We start from the raw sequence: 22255 nt of genomic DNA on the forward strand, positions 1-22255 counted from the left end.
GCGCGCCTGGAAGTGGCTTCCTGGCATGCTGTACTGAAGCCTCCGCCTCCAACCCCAGCGTCCTGGCTTCGAAGGAGCCAGGACGCTGGGGTTGGGCGGCGGCCGGGGCGGCGGCTTTGGAACAGCGCGCCCAGAAGCCGCTCTAGGAGAGTGGCTTCCGGGTGCGCTGTTCGGTGCCCTCGTTTACTTGGCACTCTAGGCCGCCGCCTGCGTTGCCTCTATGGCAGCGCCGGGCCTGCCAATCCTGTTTAAGGAATGTCCAGGTGCTTCCAGACAGAGGGCTGCTAGAGCTAACAATCACAAGGCAACGTGCAAGCCATTGCATCTTTTCTTATTGCCGGATCTTTTCTTGTAATGATATGGGAACAAACCAACAAGGAGGACCGAGGTAGCGATGGAAAACAGGGGAGCGCTCCAAACAGAAGACAATAATGTCTGGACCCGCCCTGAAAATCCTGTGAATGAGGTGGGATGATTCCAAATAAAAGCCTCATTTGGAAACACCTCCCACGATTCTCTGCGTCGGCCCTGTGGAATGAGCGTGCTCTGGGCACAACTGCGACGGCAGCTCCCAAGAGCAGTGAAGTAATTCAGTCAGCACCTGCTGTGCCTGTGGAAACTGGCGTTCACCTACCTCCATTCGCTTGATACCACCAACACCACGTCCACCATAATAGGAAGCATCCACAGTTGGCCACTTCTTCTTGGGAAGTCCATCATCATCTTCTTCCTAAAAAGAGAAAAACCACCACCAAAGATGCACCATTAAAACTTCAGGGAATAGGAGATTAAAAAAAAAGGGAAACAAAACAGTGGTCTCAGCAATGTTAATCTCTTTCTAATAATAGGACGGTTCGGATAATTCTCCCCCTCTGCCCCCCAGCAACTGTTGAAAGACTATGGGGGGTGGGGGGAGAGACAACAAGGTGAGTTCGTCAGTCCAGGAGCCGGACTGGCACCCTGCCTGCTGCTAGCCCTTTTTGATCTCTAGACGTTTCGGACCAACTCCCAGAAGCCCTTGCCAGCATGGCTGATGATCAGGAATGCTGGGAGATGAAATCTAAAAATCTGGAGATCTGCTTTCTGCCCACCCCTGGTCTAGAAGAGCTGGTGGCTGGTGAAGCGATGCCTAATGAGCACCTGGCACCATGTTTAAACCAGCCGCGGGAGGCAGAGCCATGTGCTCTTCCTCAGATATTTTGTCGTTTCTCCTTGTATCTTACACTGATGTTCTTTTTATTAGATGAAAAGACATAAAGACGTAGTGAGCTATATTATCTTCACTTGAAGTTTTCTATACAACATTGTTAATCAATATATCTACTTTTGCTTTTGTCACAGAAGTGCGATCCAAGTTCTACACAAAGAGATTTTCCTTTCCTGCTTTTCTGCTACATAACCTCTAGGTGGCGCTGTGCTATAGTGAAACAGTGCAAATAGTACACAAGTAGTTCTTTTGCTTTGAGAAATAATACCCCATTTCCCCCAGGGAATCTGGGTGTAAGGCTGACTGAGAGTCCTTTGGACGCCCTGCTCACCCTTCCCCCTTCCCCCATCCAGAATGGCGGGACTTGCCTTGCACCGTCTTCCCTTAGAGCTGTGATTTAAAGGTAAGCTCATGGGGGCTCTCTCTTTTCAATAGATCTATGATCACAAACTAGGGGAAATGGCCCTTACACAACCCTAAGATATATTAAACTGAGAGGGAGAAATAACGACAATTGGCTTCCCTTCATTTCTTTTATGAAAGTGAAGTACAATTTAGATATCGATAAATTTAATTATTTCTCTCTGTGGTGAGACAGGTTTACAATTATTCTATTTGTTTATATTTCCATTTAAGTAGTTATGAATACATACACATTTAAATAAAGAATACATGTAGTTGCAGCTGTGTATGAGTATTTTTTTTTACTTATTTGTTTAGAAACACGCACATCCGCATGTTGGTTCCTGCAGTCTCCACTTCCCCCTCCCTCCCCTGGGTGGCATCGTGCGAGTAAGGGGCACCATGCTGGCAATGGCAAACATGGCGGAGGGGGGAATTTGGCTTCCTTCCCTTTCTGCGCTCTTCCCTAGATGGGCTTGCGGGTCGAGCCAGGTGCCAATTCAAATGGCCAATCCTTGCTAGTCCAGAAGGGAATTAGTCAGGATCTGCATGGGTGGGACAGTTCCACACGGGGAATATGGTGGAGCCCTGCCAAATGAAGGCCTTCGCTGAATGTTATGGGAGAGACAATTTATTTATTTATTACACTTATATACCGCCCCTATAGCCAGCGCTCTCTGGGCGGTTTACAGAAATTCTAAAATTAAGATTAAAAACGAGAATACAAAATTTAAAATTCTAAAACACAGAACATACACACATAAAGCATTCAAAGCCATTAAAAACTAAACATGTGGGTGATTAAGATGTGCTGCCATGTGCCTGGGCAAAGAGGAAAGTCTTAACCTGGCGCCGGAAAGATAGCAGCGTTCGTGCCAGGCGAGCCTCGTCAGGGAGATCGTTCCATAGTCTGGGGGCCACCACTGAAAAGGCCCAATCTCCTCCTTCTCTAGTTTAACACAGTGCATGACATGTTGTCCCTACACTACGCATTGCCCTGCTTTTGCCTCCCATCGTTGGAAGTGGAGGCAGGGCAACGCACATTGTGATGCCGTCACGTTACACATTGTGTCCAACTAGACATTACAAGGGAGGAGGAAGAGGAAGAGAGACGAAACAGCAGCAGCTCTCTGTGGCCTTTTCTACACCTAAGGATGATCCCAGGAAAATGGAGGGATCGCCCCGGCCTGCTCCCGGGATCCCCTGCGTGTCATTTGCATGCACAGGGATGATCCGGGGGGGGGGGGGAAGGCAGGTGTAGGAACAGCCTGTGTCCCTTGTCATAGCTGGAGCTGAACGGAAGCACCTTTGTCACATCTGGATTCACGCTGCAATCGCCTTTAATGTAAATAAATTCCAGGCAGGATATAATAAAGTATGTGTGTGAGTAATTTGTTTGTAGGGGAGTCTGCAATATGCAGGCAGCTCAAATTCCCTCTTTGCTTAATGTCCACCAAGGCATCTCCCCACCCGCTCTGCAAGGACTTTCCTGTGAGGATTTGTTTTTTGCTTGAAAACCTGGGAGAAAGAAAGCTGTCCAAGTATTTCCTTCCAGCATTACGTGCTGCCTCTCCTCCCTCCTCCTCTTCCCCTCGCTTTGTTACTGCACAGGCCAGCCTTCGCACACAACAGGAAATACCAGAGCTTAAGACACTCTCCGCAGGGCCTGAAAAGCCTCACAAGCCATTTAAGGCTGGAGGCAAAAGGAGCCAACAGGCCAGAACAGGAAAGGGCAAACGCAAAACAACACGCGCCGAACGAGAGGAAAGTGCAAGTAGTGTCCCACAGTCCCACGACAGGAGGGACCTATCGAGAACGTGTTTATAGACTCCGCTTTCTGCATCATGAGCAAGGGAAACTCCTGGAGAGGAAGAGGAATTTCATAGCTACCGCAAAAGTCAGGACCAAGAGTTTTGGTCACGTTGCGTACAAAATAACACCAGTCCGGCAAGGTACTTGTGGACCCATCTGAGAGTGCCTCTGTCTACCACATGCCTACAGGTTACAGATAAAGCCAGGGCCATCCTCAGGGTGGCTCTCTGAGCCCCCAAACCAGCCTCTGAGGGCTGAAACCATGTAATTTGCAACAGCCTTCCTCGCAATCCTTTATAAGCCAAGAAGGAGTTTTGAACTTTAGCAATGGAGGCTGGTGGCGCCAATGTCAGTGGAGTGGTGAATCTGCTCTGGGCTAGAGATGTGAGGACCCAGGAAAAACCCCATTTCCCCCATTTTTTTCAGAAGCCTTTTTTGTTTAGTTTTTCTGAAAAATTGAAAAAAAATGGATTATGGAATGTTTTATTTTAGCATGATGAATAAAATGTTTAAGACAAGGTGTTTATATATTTACTTCTCCAAATGATTTCTAAAAACTATGTACAGTATCAGATTATTACAGTTCTGTGCACGGATGACAAGCAAGTCCTAGGTTGTAAACCGAGACTAATGCAAGAGCAAGATGCATTTCTGCCTCTAGGGGGCAGCACTGCCACTGAAGCAGAGTCTGGAGCTGATAGCGAGGGCTATAGCTCAGGAAATGAGTCTGATTATATTCCATGCATATTCATTAAGTCTTGGTCCCCCCTTTTTCTCAGTTCTTTTTATGGGAATGGGGGCTTTATGTCCGCTTGACACTGTGGAGGACTAGCAGAGACATAAATATTTTTTTTTTGTTACTAATGTTGATGGTTTCGTCTGTTGATGTGTTTTTTTTGAAAAATTGCCTGCTCCTCATAAACTGGCAAAACCAAAAGGATTCCTTACAGTTCAGGCGCTTGTAGCTCCATTTGTTTACACACAGAAAGTAAAAATTTTAAAAAGTAAATTCAATTTGTAATAATTGTTTGAATACATTGTACTTTTAATAAACCAAATGTGATAATTTTATGCCAAACCAATTTGTACATAATTACATTTTATGTTCCTAAAGTAACAACATGACTTTCAATCTGTAAAAAGTGCTAATATTGCATTTTGTTCAATTTTTCTGAAAATTTTCGGGGTTTTTTCCAGGGGGAAAAGAACGGAAAACCCCTCCATTTTTTCCCATGGCTCTAAAATTTCTGGAAATTTTACATCTCTACTCTGGGCCTCAGTCAGATCCAGCCACAACTATGAAGGAGCTTTCCAAGGTGCTGAACCCAAACTCCCAAAGTGCTTTCAGTGCCTTGGGTAGCTCCTTTTGAGTTCTTAGTGGTTCTGACAGAAACCCAAGGTGGATTCCTGCCCCACTGACATCAGAGCCACCAGCCTCCACTGATCTTTAGGTTAAAAGATATACTAGAATGACATCACTGCCTTGCAATGTATTGTAGAGAGTTCAACACAAGTCCCACTAGCTCACTGCAAAATAGCACATGGTGGCACCTCTATGTTCATTCATGTGCACAAGTAGATAAGATAATTATTAATGGAAAAATGATGTGAAGTATTGGTGGTGAAAATGTGACTGTTTGATTTGCTAGTTCAGTAAAATGCAGTGATCCTAGGATTGTAATGATTGTTGCAGAGAATTTGGCAAACAGTGTGGCGTAAGAAGCACGCAGACATTCCCCATGCTGCGGACACTGAACGCTGGTGGGGTGCGTGTGTGAGCAGGCCTGCCCTTGCTGCCCACGTCCACCAGTGGCCATCCATGAATGAGGAAGGGTCCTATGGACACCCAGCCATTTACATCCATAGGGCTCTTCCTTGCAATTGAGAGCCTACAAAGGGGATTTTAATAAATTGTACCTCCCTATGACCCGTTATGTCACTAGTTGTAACAGTCCCAGAGGAAATGGGGGTGGGTAGAATAAAAAACCCAGAATAAAACTGTAGTTGTGATGGCTCCTGTTCCCATTATACATTTCTTGTTTAGCCATATTCCTGTCACCACCAGAGCACAATAGCCATGTATTTTGGCGTCACTTGGCTTTGACAACTCGCCTGTTTTCCCAGTTCCAACTCATCAGCAAAACCAAGAGGATTATCAATACTCCAGTGTATGCCGTGGGAGGTGTATTCAGTTTGGTACGTCACGAATTGTCCAGGCCTGCGGTAAAGTTGCATTTTCAGGCTTCTGCCCAGCAACAGTATCACAGCTGCCAGAAAAGTGCATTTAAGGATGCCAGAAACTGAACACCAATAACCTTTAATCTGAAAAAAGTCTGCTTCAGCTACAATTAAAAAAAAAATTAAGACAGAAAACAATGTTTACAGCCAGAGTTTCATCATCATAATTTCTAGATAACAAGCCCACAGCAGTACTAATTTGTCTCACATTTTAAAGTTTGGATCCAGCTGTTCATCCTCCAAGACTTGAAGGAGCATCAAAATTTGCAACATCAGCGTCATTTTGCTTCCAGGGTCCATTCATGACAACACATGGAAAAATAATCCCAGCCAGGAGTGAAACAGACTGGGAAGAGTTGGACATCTGTCTTCCCCTTTTCACCATTCAGCTGCTTGAATTCTTCCAAATAATTCTTTCCCTAGATAGTTCGGGGTCTTCACATGCTACCAGCTTTTCTGTCGAGCAATGAGGCTAGAAGCAGGTTATTTCTGTAATTTGAAAGTTAAAATTCTTGGGGCACTAAATCCTTTACCAGGTATCATATCAGATGCCATGGTTGTATAGATATATGGATTACATACAGCTCTGGATAAGAAGGAAAATATTTTGTTGGTCCAAATCCCATTCGAGGCATTCTATGTAACTTGGTTGCCTGGAAATGCTTAGAAATGTGATGTTCTCTTTCAAGATTAAACTCTGGAGTTGAGGGATTGGAAATACTTTTTTTTTTAGCACTGTCCTTTTCTAACAGTAATAAAAGATAATTATTACAATATCTATTTTGTGTTTCTGAGTTTCAGATGTTTGAACTGGGTGAGAGTGGAGTGGGGGTGATTTTTTCTATTTTTGCTTCACTGCTGCCTGCAAACACAGATATTACCTTGTACCAGTGTCATGCATCATGATTATTTTGTTTGAAGAAAGGAAAGAGAGAGAGAGAGAGAGAGAGAGAGAGAGAGAGAGAGAGAGAGAGAGAGAGAGACTGCAGCTTGCTACAGTTAACACACTCAACTCTGCCAACAGCAGAAGTAAGACATTCCTTTCATTCTACATGTGGTATCTATTTACTCAGATAGATGCTTCTCTTTAGGTACAACCTGAGTTCCAGAGTCAGAGAATGATTTACAAAACTTTTAGGGTGACCATATGAAAAGGAGGTCAGGCCTCCTGTACCTTTAACACTTGTATAGAAAAGGGAATTTCAGCTGGTGTCATTTGTATGCATGCAGCACCTGATGAAATTCCCTCTTTGTCATAACAGTGAATGCTGCAGGAGCTACACTAGAGTGACCAGATACAAAAGAGGGCAGGGCTCCTGCAGCTTTCACTGCTGTGATGAAGAGGGAATTTCACCAGGTGCTGCATGCATACAAATGACACCAGCTGAAATTCCCTTTTCGATTCCAACTCAGTGTGCAATGGGTTTGGCTAACGTGTGGATTTTTTAGGTGTGTGTGCGTGTGTGCACACGCAAACCATGATTTCTTCAAAACTGTGGCCATAAATAATGCATTTTGCACAAAATTGTGGCTATAAATGGTCTAATTTGCACATTTATGGCTGCACTTTTGCACAAACCACCCTGCGATTTTGTGCGAATCTATACAAGACTGTTGTGCAAATCTGCCTGCAATTTTGTGCAATCCTCTAGCAAAGTTCCTGGGTTTCAGGCACTATCATGTGGCTCCGCTCACAAATGAAAGCCAAGCCCAATGCAGGGATCCGTCCGGCCTCGAAAGGGCCAGATGTTTTTGTGATGGACAACCCTAATCACTGGCTCTCAGTATAACCTACCTCACAGGGTTGTGGTGAGTCTAAAATGGAGAGGAGGCTTAAGTATGCCTTAGGCTCCTTGAATGAAAAGGCAGAAAGATAAATATAAGAACTAAATTTAAAACAACACATGGAACAATTTGAGCATCCTTTTCCTCTTTCCTCAGAATCTTTGCCCCTCCCTTGGAAAGGCAGGCTCCTTTTGAACTAAATTGAAATTCAGAGATCATAGAAACATAGAATAGTAGAGTTGGAAGGGGCCTATAAGGCCATAGAGTCCAACCCCCCTGCTCAGTGCAGGATACTTGCTCCTTAAATGAGTCACACGTGTCAAATACCAGCACAGTCCTCACCTTCCTTTCCATGCACTGATCGAATGCACGGGGATCATCAGACAAGCGTTTTCTAGTGCCCTCGTTTATTGGGCACTCACGGATTTTCACGGGTCCTATTCACAACTCCGTCCTCCTCCCATGCATCTCCCACTCTTTCTGGCCTTCTTCCCATGACAAAAAAAGACCCTGGTAAGTCTGATTTATTTTTAAAAACGGAACTTGCCATGATCACCTGCTGTGTGCAGGAGAAGCAGCGCAATAAAATGCCCACTGAAAGGGCCATGTGGTGGTTGTTTACTTCCTCTTTCTTCTCAGTTGAGAAAGAGGAAGTATTGTGCAACAGAAGTAGGGGCGGAGAGTGACGGTAGGGAACTGCGATCCCCCCATCTGATGAAGCTCCAGGAAGAGGATTGTGCCTGCTGGGCACACCCATGTCCTTTGCACATCTGCTAGACCCTCTCCTTTGCACATTCAGCACACACATGTAGCACCGTTCCCACCTTTGGACTGAACTGAAGGGGCTGGGATGGGCCCAGTGGATGAGTGGAGGTCAAGGCCAGACCCCCGTGCCTGCTCACTCAATACATGGAAGGGATTGTGCGGGCAGGACTTCTGCCCCTTCTGAATCCTGACCTGAAAATCATAGCAGCTGTTCAGTAACCCGCCACACGTTTTGGCAAATCTTCTTGTGAGTCAAGCTTCTGCAGACAAGTAAGCATTAAGTGTCCATATACTGTCCTTGGCAAAGGAGAGAGCAAGCCGTTAAGTGTCAATGCCGGAATTTACTCATCCAGACAAACACCCCATGGAGCTCTGGCACTCCTTCATCTCTTAGAGGATGCAGGAGAATGATGTGATCAATGAACTGAACCACTCCACAATAATAAATAAGACATCACGTTTTTTTCAATGCTCCACTATGTTTTTTTGTGTGTGTGTTTTAAAACCTACGAAAACAACCCAACCTGTACAGCAGGGAAAGTACTGGCCTGGGCCCTCACACTCTTCTTGAAAAAGGGTTTTAAAAGAATAATGATTGGAGAGCATAAAAATGGTGCCTTCAAACTGAAATGGGACAAATTTACTCTACTTGTTTTACTCTGTACAGCACCATGTACATTGATGGCACTATATAAATAAATAATAATAATAATAATCTACCCGCTCCTTCTCTTGCTTGTAAAAGACCGGGTCTTAGTTCTTGAACATCCAAGGCAGCAGATCACGTCTGCCATTTTGGATAAAGTTCTACACAAAGCTACCTACTAAGCTGTGAGGAGGTTGTGAAACTGATGCTCCTGGCTGCAGTTTGATAGCAAAAATAACAAATAGACTTTTGTTTAGCTTAGTTTTGTTTTTAGGTTGGTTTGGGAAGCTAGCAGAATTGCTCAAGGATTTCTGGACTGCTTGGGATATGAGCTGCGGTTTGCAGCCACAAGACGTTTAAAAGGTCAGTCACTGCTGGTTTAATGAACTATTGCTAAGGTTAAAAATCAATTGCTTCTCCCCAGCTTACATTTCCTAACTCAGGGATTTTAATTTGCTCATTAAATCCTCGCCATCCAAGGGCAGAACCAGCTTCTCATCTGTTCCCAATAACATTGGAGTTCCATAGAAGTCCTAGACCCTTCCTTCCAGATCTTTGACACCCTTGGAACCTCCCCTCTTCTCCCGCCTTGCACTTCCCACAACAGAGAGGTTAGTCTAGGGTTACTACGAAAGGAAGAAGGGGAGTCACGTTTGGCAGGGGCCCACACTGCCCACACTGAAGACGTGGGAGAATTCATGGGTAATAATACATTTCCTGCTTCACTGAGTTCAGCCACTTGCCCCCAGAATTATTTTAATCTATCTGCCAAAGAGATCTTTCAGAGAGGGGAGGGGGAATGGAACAACCTGGAAAAGGCGAATAAATGCAGTAAAAGCAACACCACCAGCTTTGCAATACAGACATGCAGCTGCCCAACCTTTGCTGGTTCTGCGGATCTGAAAGCACACAGGTTTGGAAGTGCCTGGCCTCAGTCCGCCTGTGCTTGCAAAAAGCACTTTGCTATTCAAATGTTGGGGTCAAACAGCTTCCATTTTACTTTTGAAAGAAAACAGATATATTTGGCAATGGATCCAGTGTAATATTTAGATACGAAATTTTAATGGAACCTTCAAATTAAAATTAAAATGGTGTTGTTGTTGTTTTCTGAGGCAGCTCTACTAAACCAACAGCAACTTGTCCTCTGGCAGAAGAGAGCCAGGCTTGTAACGCGAAAGGAGCTAACTTCCCCATCGACGTTTGTGTCTCAGAAGGGCTTATTCCTTGAACATGGAAATGTAGGTTTCAGGTATGTATAGAGACACGAGTGCTGAGTAAGTTTCCGCAAAGGAGAAGTATGTAGGAAGCTTATCTTATGTCAGATTCGGCCATTGCCCCCTCTACCTCAGTACTGTCCACCCAGACTGGCGGCAGCTCTCCAAGGTTTCGGACACGTGTCTTTCCCAGCCCTCCCTAGGAGTGATGGGGGTTGAACCTGGAACCTTCTGCGGGCAAAGCAGGCAGTCCACCACTGAGCTACAGCCAGGGGTTCGTCTAGGGCAGGCTTTCATGGCGCAATCGCCTTGCCTCATTCACTGACATCTACAGGGGGTCTCGTGCGCCCTTTCTGTATTCTCTGACCACTTTCCCCATCTTTTTCCTGCACGGAGAAAATCCGTTAAAGAGGAAAAGGTGGAACAGCCTGCACAAACCCTTCGGATTGCTAGTGCCACAATCCCTCCATTGGAAATGCCCCCACAGCCCTTGAGGTCAGATGGGTGAACGGCAGCAGTCTCCTTTTTCCAAGAGGAGGATGTAGAAGATTGCGTTGGTTTTGCAAGCAGCTTGTACTCAATGGAGGCAATAATCACCTATGCGCTACATTACAACCACGCTGCTGAATGCCATCGGCTTGCTAAGACTTTGCAATGTGTCTTTCTCCGGTTGTTCAGTGGGCGAGACGACACCAGATGTATTGGCATTATCCAATTAGTGGCTTGGCCTGCGTGCCATGTGGGCAAAGACCTGCAGGTTCAGGGCAAGAATTGAGAACTAAAAAGTCATGAACTGGGGCTTGTCTACACGAAGGGTTTACCCCAGGGCGGCTTCACAGCAGCGGCACGTCATCTACATGACGCAGCCGCCATTGCGAAGCCGTCCGGGGGGGAAACCCTGGAAACTTTGCTCCAAAAAAGTCGGGCACTTACCCCAACTTTTTTGGCAGTGGAGCCCATGGCGCCCCCATGCCTGAAAAAGTAAAATAAAAATAAAAATGGGCGGGGGAGGAGAAGAATGCCCCCCTTTTAATTTTTTTATCATCTGTATCTCCGCAGCTGCACAGATACAGATAATAAAAATAAAAAGAAATGAGGGGGGGTTAATGGGCATCCAGAGGAAGGAGAGGAGAGGTGGTTTGCCTCAAGTCCCTGCCCCCAATCCTTGCGTCCTCCTCTGGCTGCCTCATTCCTTCCCCCCGTTTTTTATTTTTATTATCTGTATCTGCGCAGCTGCAGAGAGACAGATAATAAAATTAAAAAGAAGAGGGCCTCTCCTCCCCCCCCCCATTTTTCTTTCTTTTTGCTTTTTAAAGAGCGGGAAAGTCCGCACTTGCATTCTTTCCCGTGCAGATGCCGGGAAGGAACGCAAATGCAGGAGCAAGGCATCTTGCGGCGCCAAAGCGCCGCTGTAAAGGCAGGGGCCTGATTTCCTCGAAGAAAGGCTTGGGTTTGCACCCATGGGACTAATAACCACAAAGCTAACCACAACGCTGGATTTTATCATTGTTGCTCAGCTTGAGTTTCACCCAAATTAAAGTTTTCAAAGTAAACATTGCGTAATTCAGGCTACAAAAATTTGACTGGCTCCATGATTCAGAGTAACAACTGTGGCTTTTGGAGAAAAGGAGATGGGCTACAAGGAACGTACCCAATTTTGCAAACTCCAGCATGTAATAAATGCACGATATGCACAGATTGCACAGTTTGGATGAACATCAGTTTAACTCAACTTGCCACAGACTCATAGATGATGCATGGATGGTGACCAGGGCATATTTCACCCTTGCTCTAACATATAACACCCTTGCTCTAAAGCAGTGGTTCCCAAACTTTTTCAGGTCGCCGCCCCCTTCGTTCCACAAACTCATGCCCCGTGCCCCCCTACCCTACACTATAAAAATCATTATTCAGAATAGCGGTTTTCAACGACCCACTAAGGAAGATAATAACAATAAAATTCAAAATAGTAACAATTAATTGAATATTTATTCAAAACCCAATTACTTTTTTGTAGTTTATTCAATTAATCATAATTGATGAGCTTGATCCAGTGATATCATCTTTTCAAAGTCTGAAAGTCATTTAGCAAGAATATTAGATAACACATTTAGTAACTAGGGTAGATAGAAAACCTCACTATTCTGTAAATTCTTAATGTGATGGATGGGCTTGATGAAGGGATACCAGTTTCCCAATGTCTGGTTTGAAGTCACTTAACTTCACTTAACTTACACCACGATTAGTAATCTGGAGTCAATTTCTTTGCTTGGAGAGAAGTAGGCAGACCACACTAAAACCACATTCCACCAAATATGATGTTGGAAATGCAACCAGGAGCTTCTGAACCACTCTCCATAGTGCAGGATAGCAATTCACCGTTAAAAGGACTCGTCTTAAACGGTATTAATACATGTGTGGATTCTTCCCCTATATGGCTTGGGACCAAACTACCTTCTCCCATAAAAATGTCCCTGGGTTTTAAGACCTTCTGGAGAGGCGCTTCTTGGAAAAGACCACCTCAAGCACCCCCCTGCCGCCCTTTTGCCTCTTAGCGCCCCCCGGCTGCCCCCTTCCCTCTTAATGTCCCCCTATGCAATCCCACCGCCCCCAAAGGGGCGGTACCGCCCACTTTGGGAACCACTTCTCTAAAGGGTAGAGCTAAGCAACATACTATATTACTCACGCTTTATAAAACCACGCTTTTATTTTGAAGGAAAAGAAGCAACAATGCCCCAATCCGGTGCTGCACTTTCCGTTCCAATACAGTTTGTAAAACTGCACCGGGTTCCTGCCAAAAATCTCCCACAGCTGATATTTACCCCCTCCCCCAAATTCTGTTTACTGCAAACAATACCTTTGAGGGTAACTAGCAGCTGGGGAAATTTGGGTGGGAAATCAATGTAGTGCCCCAATCTGTGCTCAGTTCAAACTGCTAGCTGTAGCTTGTTCCCACCTAAGCCTGCCTGGGAATCAAGGCCAGGGGTGGAGGCCTCACTTTACGACGTCATTGTACGACGTTGGGAAAAGAGTGTGAGACACAGAGAATGCTTGCCCCACTGGAATTAGTCAGGACCCCTCATCCCGTGTCTTCTTCAAAAAACCAAAGAAGCGTTTATTTCAACGTGTTTTTAATGTATAACACCTAGTTTTGCGTTGCCAGTTTTTAACGTTGCTTTTGTTTCAAGTGTTGGTTGTGTTTTGTATCTGCTTTTGGAGATTGTTTGTGCTTGCATTTTTACTTATTATATAGTTTTATGATTATGTGGTATGCTGCTCTGGGTACTTTTAGTAGATGAGCAGGATTTATTATTATTAGAGATGTGAAGGGTTGGGGGGAAAATGAAAAAAAAAACAGGAAAAAAAAACCAACCAGCTTTTCCCCATTCCCCCCGAAGCCTTTTATAGTTTTTGCTGAAAAAATGGGGGAAAAAATGAAGAAAAAATGGATTATGTAATGTTTTATTTCAGCATGATGAATAAAATGTTTAAGACAAGGTGTTCAGATATTTACTTCTCTAAATGACGTCTAAAAACTATGTACGGTATCAGATTATTACAATTTCTGTGCACTGAGGACAAGCAAGTCTTCGGTGGCAAACTGAGACTACAACTCTCAAATGCAAGAGCAAGATGCATTTCTGCCTCTAGGGGGCATTGCTGCCATTGAAGCAATTTCTCAATTATTTTTATGGGAATGGGTGCTTTATGTCTGCTTGACCCTGTGGAGGACTAGCGAAGACATAAATAATTTTCTTTGTTACTAATGTTGATGGTTTCTTCTTTTGTTGTTTTTTAATTGGTTTTTTTCATAAACTGGCAAAACCAAAGGGCTTCCTTACAGCTCAGGCGCTTGTAGCTCCGTTTGTTACCAAAAAAGTAAAAAGTAAAAAAAGTAAATTCAATTTGTAACAATTGCTTGAATTCACTGTACTTTTAATATACCAAATGTAATAACTTTATGCCAAACCAACTTGTACATCATTACATTTTAAGTTCCTAAAGTAACAAAGTGGCTTTCAATTTGTAAAAAGTCCAATATTGCATTTTGTTCAATTTTTCTGAAAATTTCCATTTTTTCCCACCCCGGGGGGAAAAGCTTTTTTCCTCATGGCTTCAAGATTTTTGGAAATTTTACATCCCTATTATTATTGTCGTTGTTGTCGTTGTAATAATATTGTTCAGATGAAAGCTCTGAAAAAAATGTTCTGCAAATTTTCAGCATGGTTGAGTTTCTATTGGTGAAATATTGGCTGTCGAGGCACCTATAAGCTAATGTTCATGACATCACCAACACCCTCCCCCTAATCCCCAGACCAGTTTCTGCCATTTTTAAAATGCTTACACTTTTTAATAATAAGGAGAAGGATAAATGCAAATATGAGAAAGGAACACAGGCACAAGGGGAAGATGGACAACTGAACCAGAGTTTAAAGCAGTGAAGCTGGGGACCCATCCTGCCTCAGAGATGGATTCACTGACCCAGTTTGCCCAGTGGGTTGCAGCATGTGCCGGCCGCCATTGTGAATATTTGAGCCACTTTGGAAAGACTGGCGGTCACTTTGACGTATCATGACATGCGAAACCAGCCAGCGTACCACCCAGATCAACTCCAATTGTCATGTGGCAGCAGCTGTTCCATCAGGCTGCCACAGAGGGAGATGGGAAACAGGGCCGATTTTTGGACTCCTCCTGTCCCCGAGCTGCTTCCACGCCAGTTGCTCAGAAGGGCTACTGTTTCGCTTTTACACGTTGTGCCCAAGTTTGGTTGTTTCCCTCTTCCCTCCCCATCCTTTTTTCCTTTTGTGTCATGTCTTTTAGACTGTAAGCTCGTGGATAGGGACGGACTTGTTTTTTACTGATCATATGTAAGCCGCTCTAGGAGCTTTTTCAGCAGAGTAAAAATGCTTTAAATAAATAAACAAATAAATAAACAGCAGCAACACAAAAGACAAAATGGAGAACGGCAAAAGACCAAGACACTTACCTCACTGTCCTCCATAGGAGGCGGAGGGGGCTCCTTAATAATCTAAAAAGGATGAAGAATGAAGGCAGAAAGTTACATCCTTGGCCATTCTGCATTACAACAAGGGTTTGAGCCAAGGCAGGCATCACCCCCAGAACCTGCAGTTATACAACAGCTCTAAGCATGGCCAGAGACCCTTCCCATCTCCACTGAGAAGTCAGAGCTCACACCGGCACATCTGAGAAACAACTTAACGTAATGCCTAAGGGTGTGAACTGTGGGACAGGGACCTGGTTTGCATGATTGCCACATGAGCCACGTGTCGTTGCAGCTTATTGTGATGTCTGAACTTGGTGAGGGTGGGTTGCTGTTGTGGTTAACAAGCCACCCACAACCCATGGGCTGTTTTTGGTTTGGGGTAGTTTGTTAACCATGGCAACAACCCATCCTGCGGTAGTTCGGACGTCACGATAAGCCACGTCACCCACCCGCCCGTGGTTTCAATTTTCGTGCACCACAACCCACCATGGCTTAAATAAGCCATGGTGGGCTGTGGCAATTAAGTGAACCAGCTGTTCTGTGTTGAAATCTCAGCTCGGCCACCAACTCAGTAAATGGACTGAGGCAATTAGGGAAGAGACGCTTTCTCAGTCTCCCTTCCTCACACATCTGCAACATGAGGATAGTGGCATATCTCACAGTGCTATTACAAGAATGACTGGAATAATAATAATAATAATAATAATTATTTATTTATTTATTTATTACATTTTTATACCGCCCAATAGCCGAAGCTCTCTGGGCGGTATAACAATAACAATAACAATAACAACAACAATAATAATAATAATAAATTATTACCCGCCTCTCCTCTAGACCGAGGCGGGGAACAACATAAAATACAAAATATTATAAAATACATAAAACTATTAAAACATATAAAAGTGAATACATTATTAAAATAACAGCCATACGTCTTAAAGCGACATACTCTGAACACCTAAACACAATATTATACATGTTAAGCATGAACTGGGGTTACACCCTGGACCAGGGACATCCAGGTTCAAATCCTCGCTCAGCCTTTAAGATCCCTAGGTGACCATGGATATCTCTCTTTCTCTCTCTCTCACACACACACACGCACATGCACACACACACAGAATCTAACTGCACACCATGTCTACAACTGGCCAAACATTTGCACTTTTCTGCTTCTTCCTCTACCCCCTGCTTTTTGCACCACCTAGGTTGACGAAGAGTCCTGCAGAATTCAAAAGCTTTCACATTTTTTGTGGAATTTTGGTTGGTCCTAATAAAGGGATTGCCCAACTGGAGATCTTGGATGCATAATGCAGATGGTAAATGAAGCTTTCCCGCCCAATTAAATCCCTAATTTTTGATTGAATTCATGCATCTCTCCATATGTGTTTGGTTAAAAAAAAGAAAAGATGTTATAAATCTATACATTTGGGAGGTTCCTCTTCTGGCATTTGAGTGAGTTTTGGTTTTTTTTTTTGGTTTTTTTTTACTGGTTCTGGTGTCTTCACCATAGAAACAGTATAGTAGTTGATGTGGGTGTGTAGCTGTTATTTCTTGCAAAAATGTGCATCTAGGACTTAGCAAGCAGCTGGCGAGTGCTGCAGCTCGGCTCTCCAAAAGCAACAGAGCCCCGTCCAGCAGGAGAGCTAAGAGAGGGGCAGGACAAGCATCCGTCCCAAGCCCCAGATGCAGCCTCTCAAACTGACTGAGAGTCACGGGCCTTTCCTGTAAAAATAAGCTGAATGAGATAAGTGGAACTCCGGGGTGTTTAATTCTTCCCTCCATATTCATACACACATATCAATCCAGCGCCGGCTCCAGTTTTGGTGGACTGTGGGCAAGCCTTCTCAGTAGAATGCATTTGGAGGTCCTCCAAAGCTACATTTTGAAGTAAGACACTTGGCCATCTAAAGAGTTCCCCTTGTAAGGCCGTTGTCAAGCTGAAAAGGCTTTCAAAGGGGACTAGACAAATTTATGGAGGAGAAAAGGTGATCAATGGGCCGTCAATGTTCAGAGGCATCTGCCTCTCAATGCCATATATGAGAGGAGGCGTATTTGCCCTTCTTGTCCTGCTGGCTGGCCTCTGCTCCGGTTTCAGGCCAGCTTTGCTTAACAAGAAACATGGACCATCTCACATTCATCCTTTCTCAGATGGGAACTGAGATTAAAACCAGGCATTTTCCTTTCCTTTTTCTCCTATTTCTTTGTTTCCAGGGCTCAATAATATGAATGACAACCACCTCTCCATGAAGAATGCAGCAGCAGCCCAGCCTATTCGATTGTTACTGATTAGATACTTGAGCCGGGCCAAATTCAGTAGGTGTTGCCCCATACTGTCTTGCCCATTTAGCTTCAACACGCAGAGATGGAGACCATTTACAGAAACAAAATTATACTGAAAATAAAGAACAGTTAAAGACCCAAGGAATGTAACGTTCACCCTGGATATAGTAGGGTCTTAATCTAGGAATGTAGTCATTACTGCACTCCTGTGTGCACAGGAAAAATCCCCAGTGAATCCGATGTTGTTCTAATTCCACTGCGACCATTTTGCTCAGATTATTTCTCACGGCCTCTATTTTATTTTCCTTTGTGTGTGTTTTTTAAAAATAAAACTTCTTAATTTGTTTTATTTTAGAAAGCATCCTAATAGGACTAAGGAATGATGCCAGTCTTTATCTCCCCTGTTGAAAAGAGTGGCTATCAAAGAACGTTTAACCTCATTACTTCCTCCACACTGATGGGAAAACGTGTACAGTTACATTTTAATTGTTCCTTGGGGGTTACAGCTGACTGCCTGTATTTCTTTTTCTTGGTTCATCCTCAATATTAATCAAGCAGACTTCGTTTGTTTTAAAACACTTTCCCCTATTTTCTTCAAAACTTCAAGACCTTTTGGGTAAATTAAAGTCCAGAGTGAGAACCAAATATCTTCAAGAGATTATTCCCACCTCATTCTTCTTTCCACAAGATGTGCTATATGTTTGGCATTTGGGATAATGTCTTCTTTAAATACAATTTCTTTCCACAGTGTGTTTTAGAACAAGGATGCACAACTGATGTCACCCTAAGGGCATGTCTACACCAGCCCTATATCCCGGGATCGTTCCTGTGTATCCAAATGCCACACAGGCGATCCTGAGAGCGGGCAGAGATGATCCCTCCTAGGGATGTGCTCCACTTCTCTTCAGTTCAGAGAAGCAGGAGCGAGGCAGCCTAATTTGCCTCCGGAAAAGGCGGAGGTGAAGAGAGTCAGGGGGCTGTGGATCGAGGCGAAGAGGATCGCCTAAATCCGGAGCTTCGCCTGCAGGTAAGTGTGGGAGGAGGGGGACTCATCTGGCGCTGCTGGCACCGCCATCCATGCGGCGGTGGAGGCGGTGGCTCCAGGTAAGGGAGCATGGAGGAGGGACGCTTACCTGCGTCCGTCGCGGGCTTCAATTGAGGCCCCGGTTGAAGGCGGAAGTGAAGGCCGAGGCCTCTTCCGGCTTCAACTGGGGCCTCAATTGAAGCCAGCGACGGATGCAGGTAAGGGGGCGGGGGGGGGGCTTATCTTGCGGCGACGACGCTGCCGCCATCCATGTAACCCGTTCTCTGTTAGTCTCCTTTTCCTCTTTGCACCCCATAGTGCTCGTGCTCTCTCTCTCTCTCCTTCCCTGTTAGCTCCACATTCTTCTTCTCCCTCTCTTAGGACACCCCATAGGTCTTGGTCTCTGTGTCCTTTGGGAACAAGTTCCCCATCCCTGCTCAATAGGCATGTCAGGCTGGAGACAGGCAACCATTTTTAAGAATCTGGAAGTAATTTGAGAAGGCATCACTTCTTCCCAGGGCTTTCGCACACTTTTCTTTCATTCCACTCTTTCTTCTGGTCCAACACATGTTACAAGTTTTAGAAGCAATGCAGAAAACTGCCAGATTTGTTTCCCCACCATGAATGGTGAACACTCTTTCAAATGACCTCCAAGTCTCTGGGAAAACAACTGTCCATTTCCAGCCTAAATGGTGCAAACCAAAAATGCTATAGGTGGTTGCTAGGACCCAGAAAAGATGGGGAAGAGGGTCTGGCTTCCAGCTCAGCCTTATGCCCAACGTGCTAGCTTTCTACATTGAGGGAAATGTATTTTATTTATGTATGAAAAGTTCTCCATTGTGAGCACGGATGTGATACAGGTTGATCATCAATCCTGCTCCTTGTGAGAACTGGGCCAACAATAGTACTGGAAAGAGTCTGGGACTGAAGCCCTGGTTCACCTCGTGCTCCAGCTGTAAGGATCTGAAAGAACTGGGCATGTTTAGCCTGGAGAAGAGAAGATTGAGGGGAGACATGATAGCACTCTTCAAATACTTAAAAGGTTGTCACACAGAGGAGGGCCAGGATCTCTTCTCGATCCTCCCAGAGTGCAGGACACGGAATAACGGGCTCAAGTTAAAGGAAGCCAGATTCCGGCTGGACATCAGGAAAAACTTCCTGACTGTTAGAGCAGCACGACAATGGAACCAGTTACCTAGGGAGGTTGTGGGCTCTCCCACCCTAGAGGCCTTCAAGAAGCATCTGTCAGGGACGCTTTAGGGTGTGTTCCTGCATTGAGCAGGGGCTTGGACTCGATGGCCTTGTAGGCCCCTTCCAACTCTGCTATTCTATGATTCTATGATGCGGGGTTTTGGCATGAGAGGTTTTCTTGCCACTCAAGGCCTTTTGACAGAGAGAGGAGTGGCAACCAACGAACAGCGGAAGCGAGAACCTGCTCCGCTGCGGAGTGGGAGAGACTTACCACAGTGCAGCACAGCGGCCAGAACCACCACAGCAGAGCCAGCGCCAGCAGGAGGAAAAGCACCAGCAGAGCCAGTGCCAGAATTGTCCCATCAGACTGTAAAGGGAAAGCAGAACAGGACATGGTGACGTGGTGGTACAGTTGTTAGAATGCTGGACCAAATCCCTGCTCAGCCACAAAGCTTACTCAGGTCAGTCTACGAGCATCGTCGCACGGGGGGGGGGGGGGGAATCACGTTTCCTTAACGTCACTTCTCCGCACTTCCTCATTCTTCCCAGAGGGGAAAGTGGAAGTAAACAAGGACCACGTGGCCCATTCAGTGGCCGTTTGTATCACGCCGCTGTTGCTGCACACAGCAGGAGATGGCGGCACATTCCATTTTAAAAAAAAGTCGGATTAAAAGGGGTCTATTTTGCTATGGAAAAGGAGCGGAAGGAGCGGAAAGGACACGCACACATCTGTAAGTGGGCAGTAGCGAACGTGCAATAAAACGCTTGTCTGATGAACTTCTCTCTCTCTCTCTCTCTCTCTCTCTCTCAGCCTCACCTACTTCATGGTGTTATTAAAAGAGTAAAGATGGAGATGAAATCACATTTGCCACCTTGAGCCATTTGAAGGCTCGGATAAAAGACTAATTATACTAATACTAATTTAAAAAAAAGGCAACTGCATTCCAATCCCCATTTCTATTCCCATGGAAGCTCCTGCTTTTAAAGTCTGGAGAGAAAAGGTGAATCCCAGAAGCCACATAGCACAGTGATCTAGGACAAGCGTAATGAGATTAAGAAATGCGTGAAACACGGAACTAAATGAAGTTGGGGCTCTGATCAGAAACAAAGCTTTCTTTTCACTTATCAGCATGAAAAATCAGGGTCCCTCGTTAAACACTGGCTGCTTCAGACGATGCCCCAAATCATCGGAACGAACTCTGTGCTCGCGCACTCTCTCCTACCTTCACGCCCATGGATCAGGGAACTGCTTCCTGGTTTGATGAAGCAGAAGACCAAGGTTTGATCAAACCAGGGCCACAGCTAGACCTAAGGTTTATCCTGGGATCATCCAGGGTTCGCCCCTGCCTGAGCACTGGATCCCCTGTGTGTCACCTAGATGGACAGGTTTGACCCCTGGACGATCCAGGGATAGACCTTAGGTCTAGCTACGGCCCATGTCTGCAAACCAGGCCTGGTTTGAGATCCTGGCTTTCAAAGGCAAATTATACACTCATCCAGTTAGGATGCATGTCATCAAGCTGTGCATGTGAAGAAAAGAGCACAGAAGCACAGGGCTGATTTATCTGTACGCCACCCTGAGACCGTAATGATATAGGGCGGGATACAAATGTTTTAAATAAATAAACAAATAATTCCCAAGCCTCCATCCATGTTTGTAGGATCATCTGAATGCAGCCACTCTCTCTTTCTAGAGGACATCGTTCATCTCTTCCTAGAGGCCCATTTCTAATCATTTTCCTTTCCATAAAACGATCTTAAAATCTATTAGTTCACATCGTTTCCAAATTCAATCTCAAGTATAGACTATTTGTTTCCAGAGACCAGCTAATATTTCTGAGCCATTCCTTACTGGTGTCATCAGGCATTTGGGATCAGCTAGCAGGCAAAATTAGGTTTGGCTTGAGTTCAGCTAAGAGGCTTTGGTTTTATAGAACCAGACAGTTAAAATAACAAAACAAGGGGGGAGAACCTAGAATGACCAAATATGTAAGCGGCTTCTGACATCAGATAGCACTCAAGAGCTTTGCAGAGCTACGACGGAGTGGGTGGGTAAGGGGAGGAGGCTTCAATTTGGGTTCACACATGCTTGTAAGCTGACTGCTCAGCACTTGAAAACTGGCAACTGTGAAAGGGCTAGTTCACACATAGCACTAAAGCGCGGCTCAGCACTACATGCATGGAGCAGAATGGGCTTGGGTGCTCCCTCCCCTACCTTTGGGAGAACGGATTCTGCACCATTCAGTTCACTTCCCCCAAATCCTGGGTTGTCTTTACGTACAAACCAGAGATCAGGGAACCTATGGTCTGACTCAGGATACGGCAGCTTGCTACGTTCATACGAACCTGCGACCTTCTGCATGCAAAGTATGAACTCCACTCTGACCTCTGGCGCTCCCCAAGAATGCAGATGTGCTAAACATATCTGCCCACTTCTTTGCAAGATTCTCTGTATTCAGAATTATTTGCCTACGCAGCTGTTGACTCTTCAAAGCAGAATGTGTTCAATCACAACTTAATAAAACCATAGAACAGGAGACTTTCTAGATTATCAGTTCAATACCTTCGGAATATCTAATCTAAAAATCTACCCTTCTGTGATTGACAGCACAATCTTATGCATGTCTACTCAAAAGTAAGTCTGAATGCATGCAATGAGATTTACTCTAGGTAAGCGTGC

General features: G+C 44.9%; 1 protein-coding gene across 1 annotated transcript in view; it reads right to left on the reverse strand.

Annotated features, from left to right (window-relative positions):
- ANTXR1 (ANTXR cell adhesion molecule 1) overlaps nucleotides 1–22255 on the reverse strand; it is a 177213-nt gene that overhangs the window by 29687 nt on the left and 125271 nt on the right. The window contains exons 13-15 of the mRNA XM_063138838.1: nucleotides 19847–19942; nucleotides 15057–15098; nucleotides 635–730 (exon numbers count right to left, since the gene is read on the reverse strand). Coding sequence (XP_062994908.1) covers nucleotides 635–730; nucleotides 15057–15098; nucleotides 19847–19942 — 234 coding nt within the window. The remainder of the gene's footprint in view (nucleotides 1–634; nucleotides 731–15056; nucleotides 15099–19846; nucleotides 19943–22255) is intronic.

Source organism: Elgaria multicarinata, chromosome 12 (assembly GCF_023053635.1).
Source record: "Elgaria multicarinata webbii isolate HBS135686 ecotype San Diego chromosome 12, rElgMul1.1.pri, whole genome shotgun sequence".
In the NCBI taxonomy this organism is placed as follows: domain Eukaryota; kingdom Metazoa; phylum Chordata; class Lepidosauria; order Squamata; family Anguidae; genus Elgaria; species Elgaria multicarinata.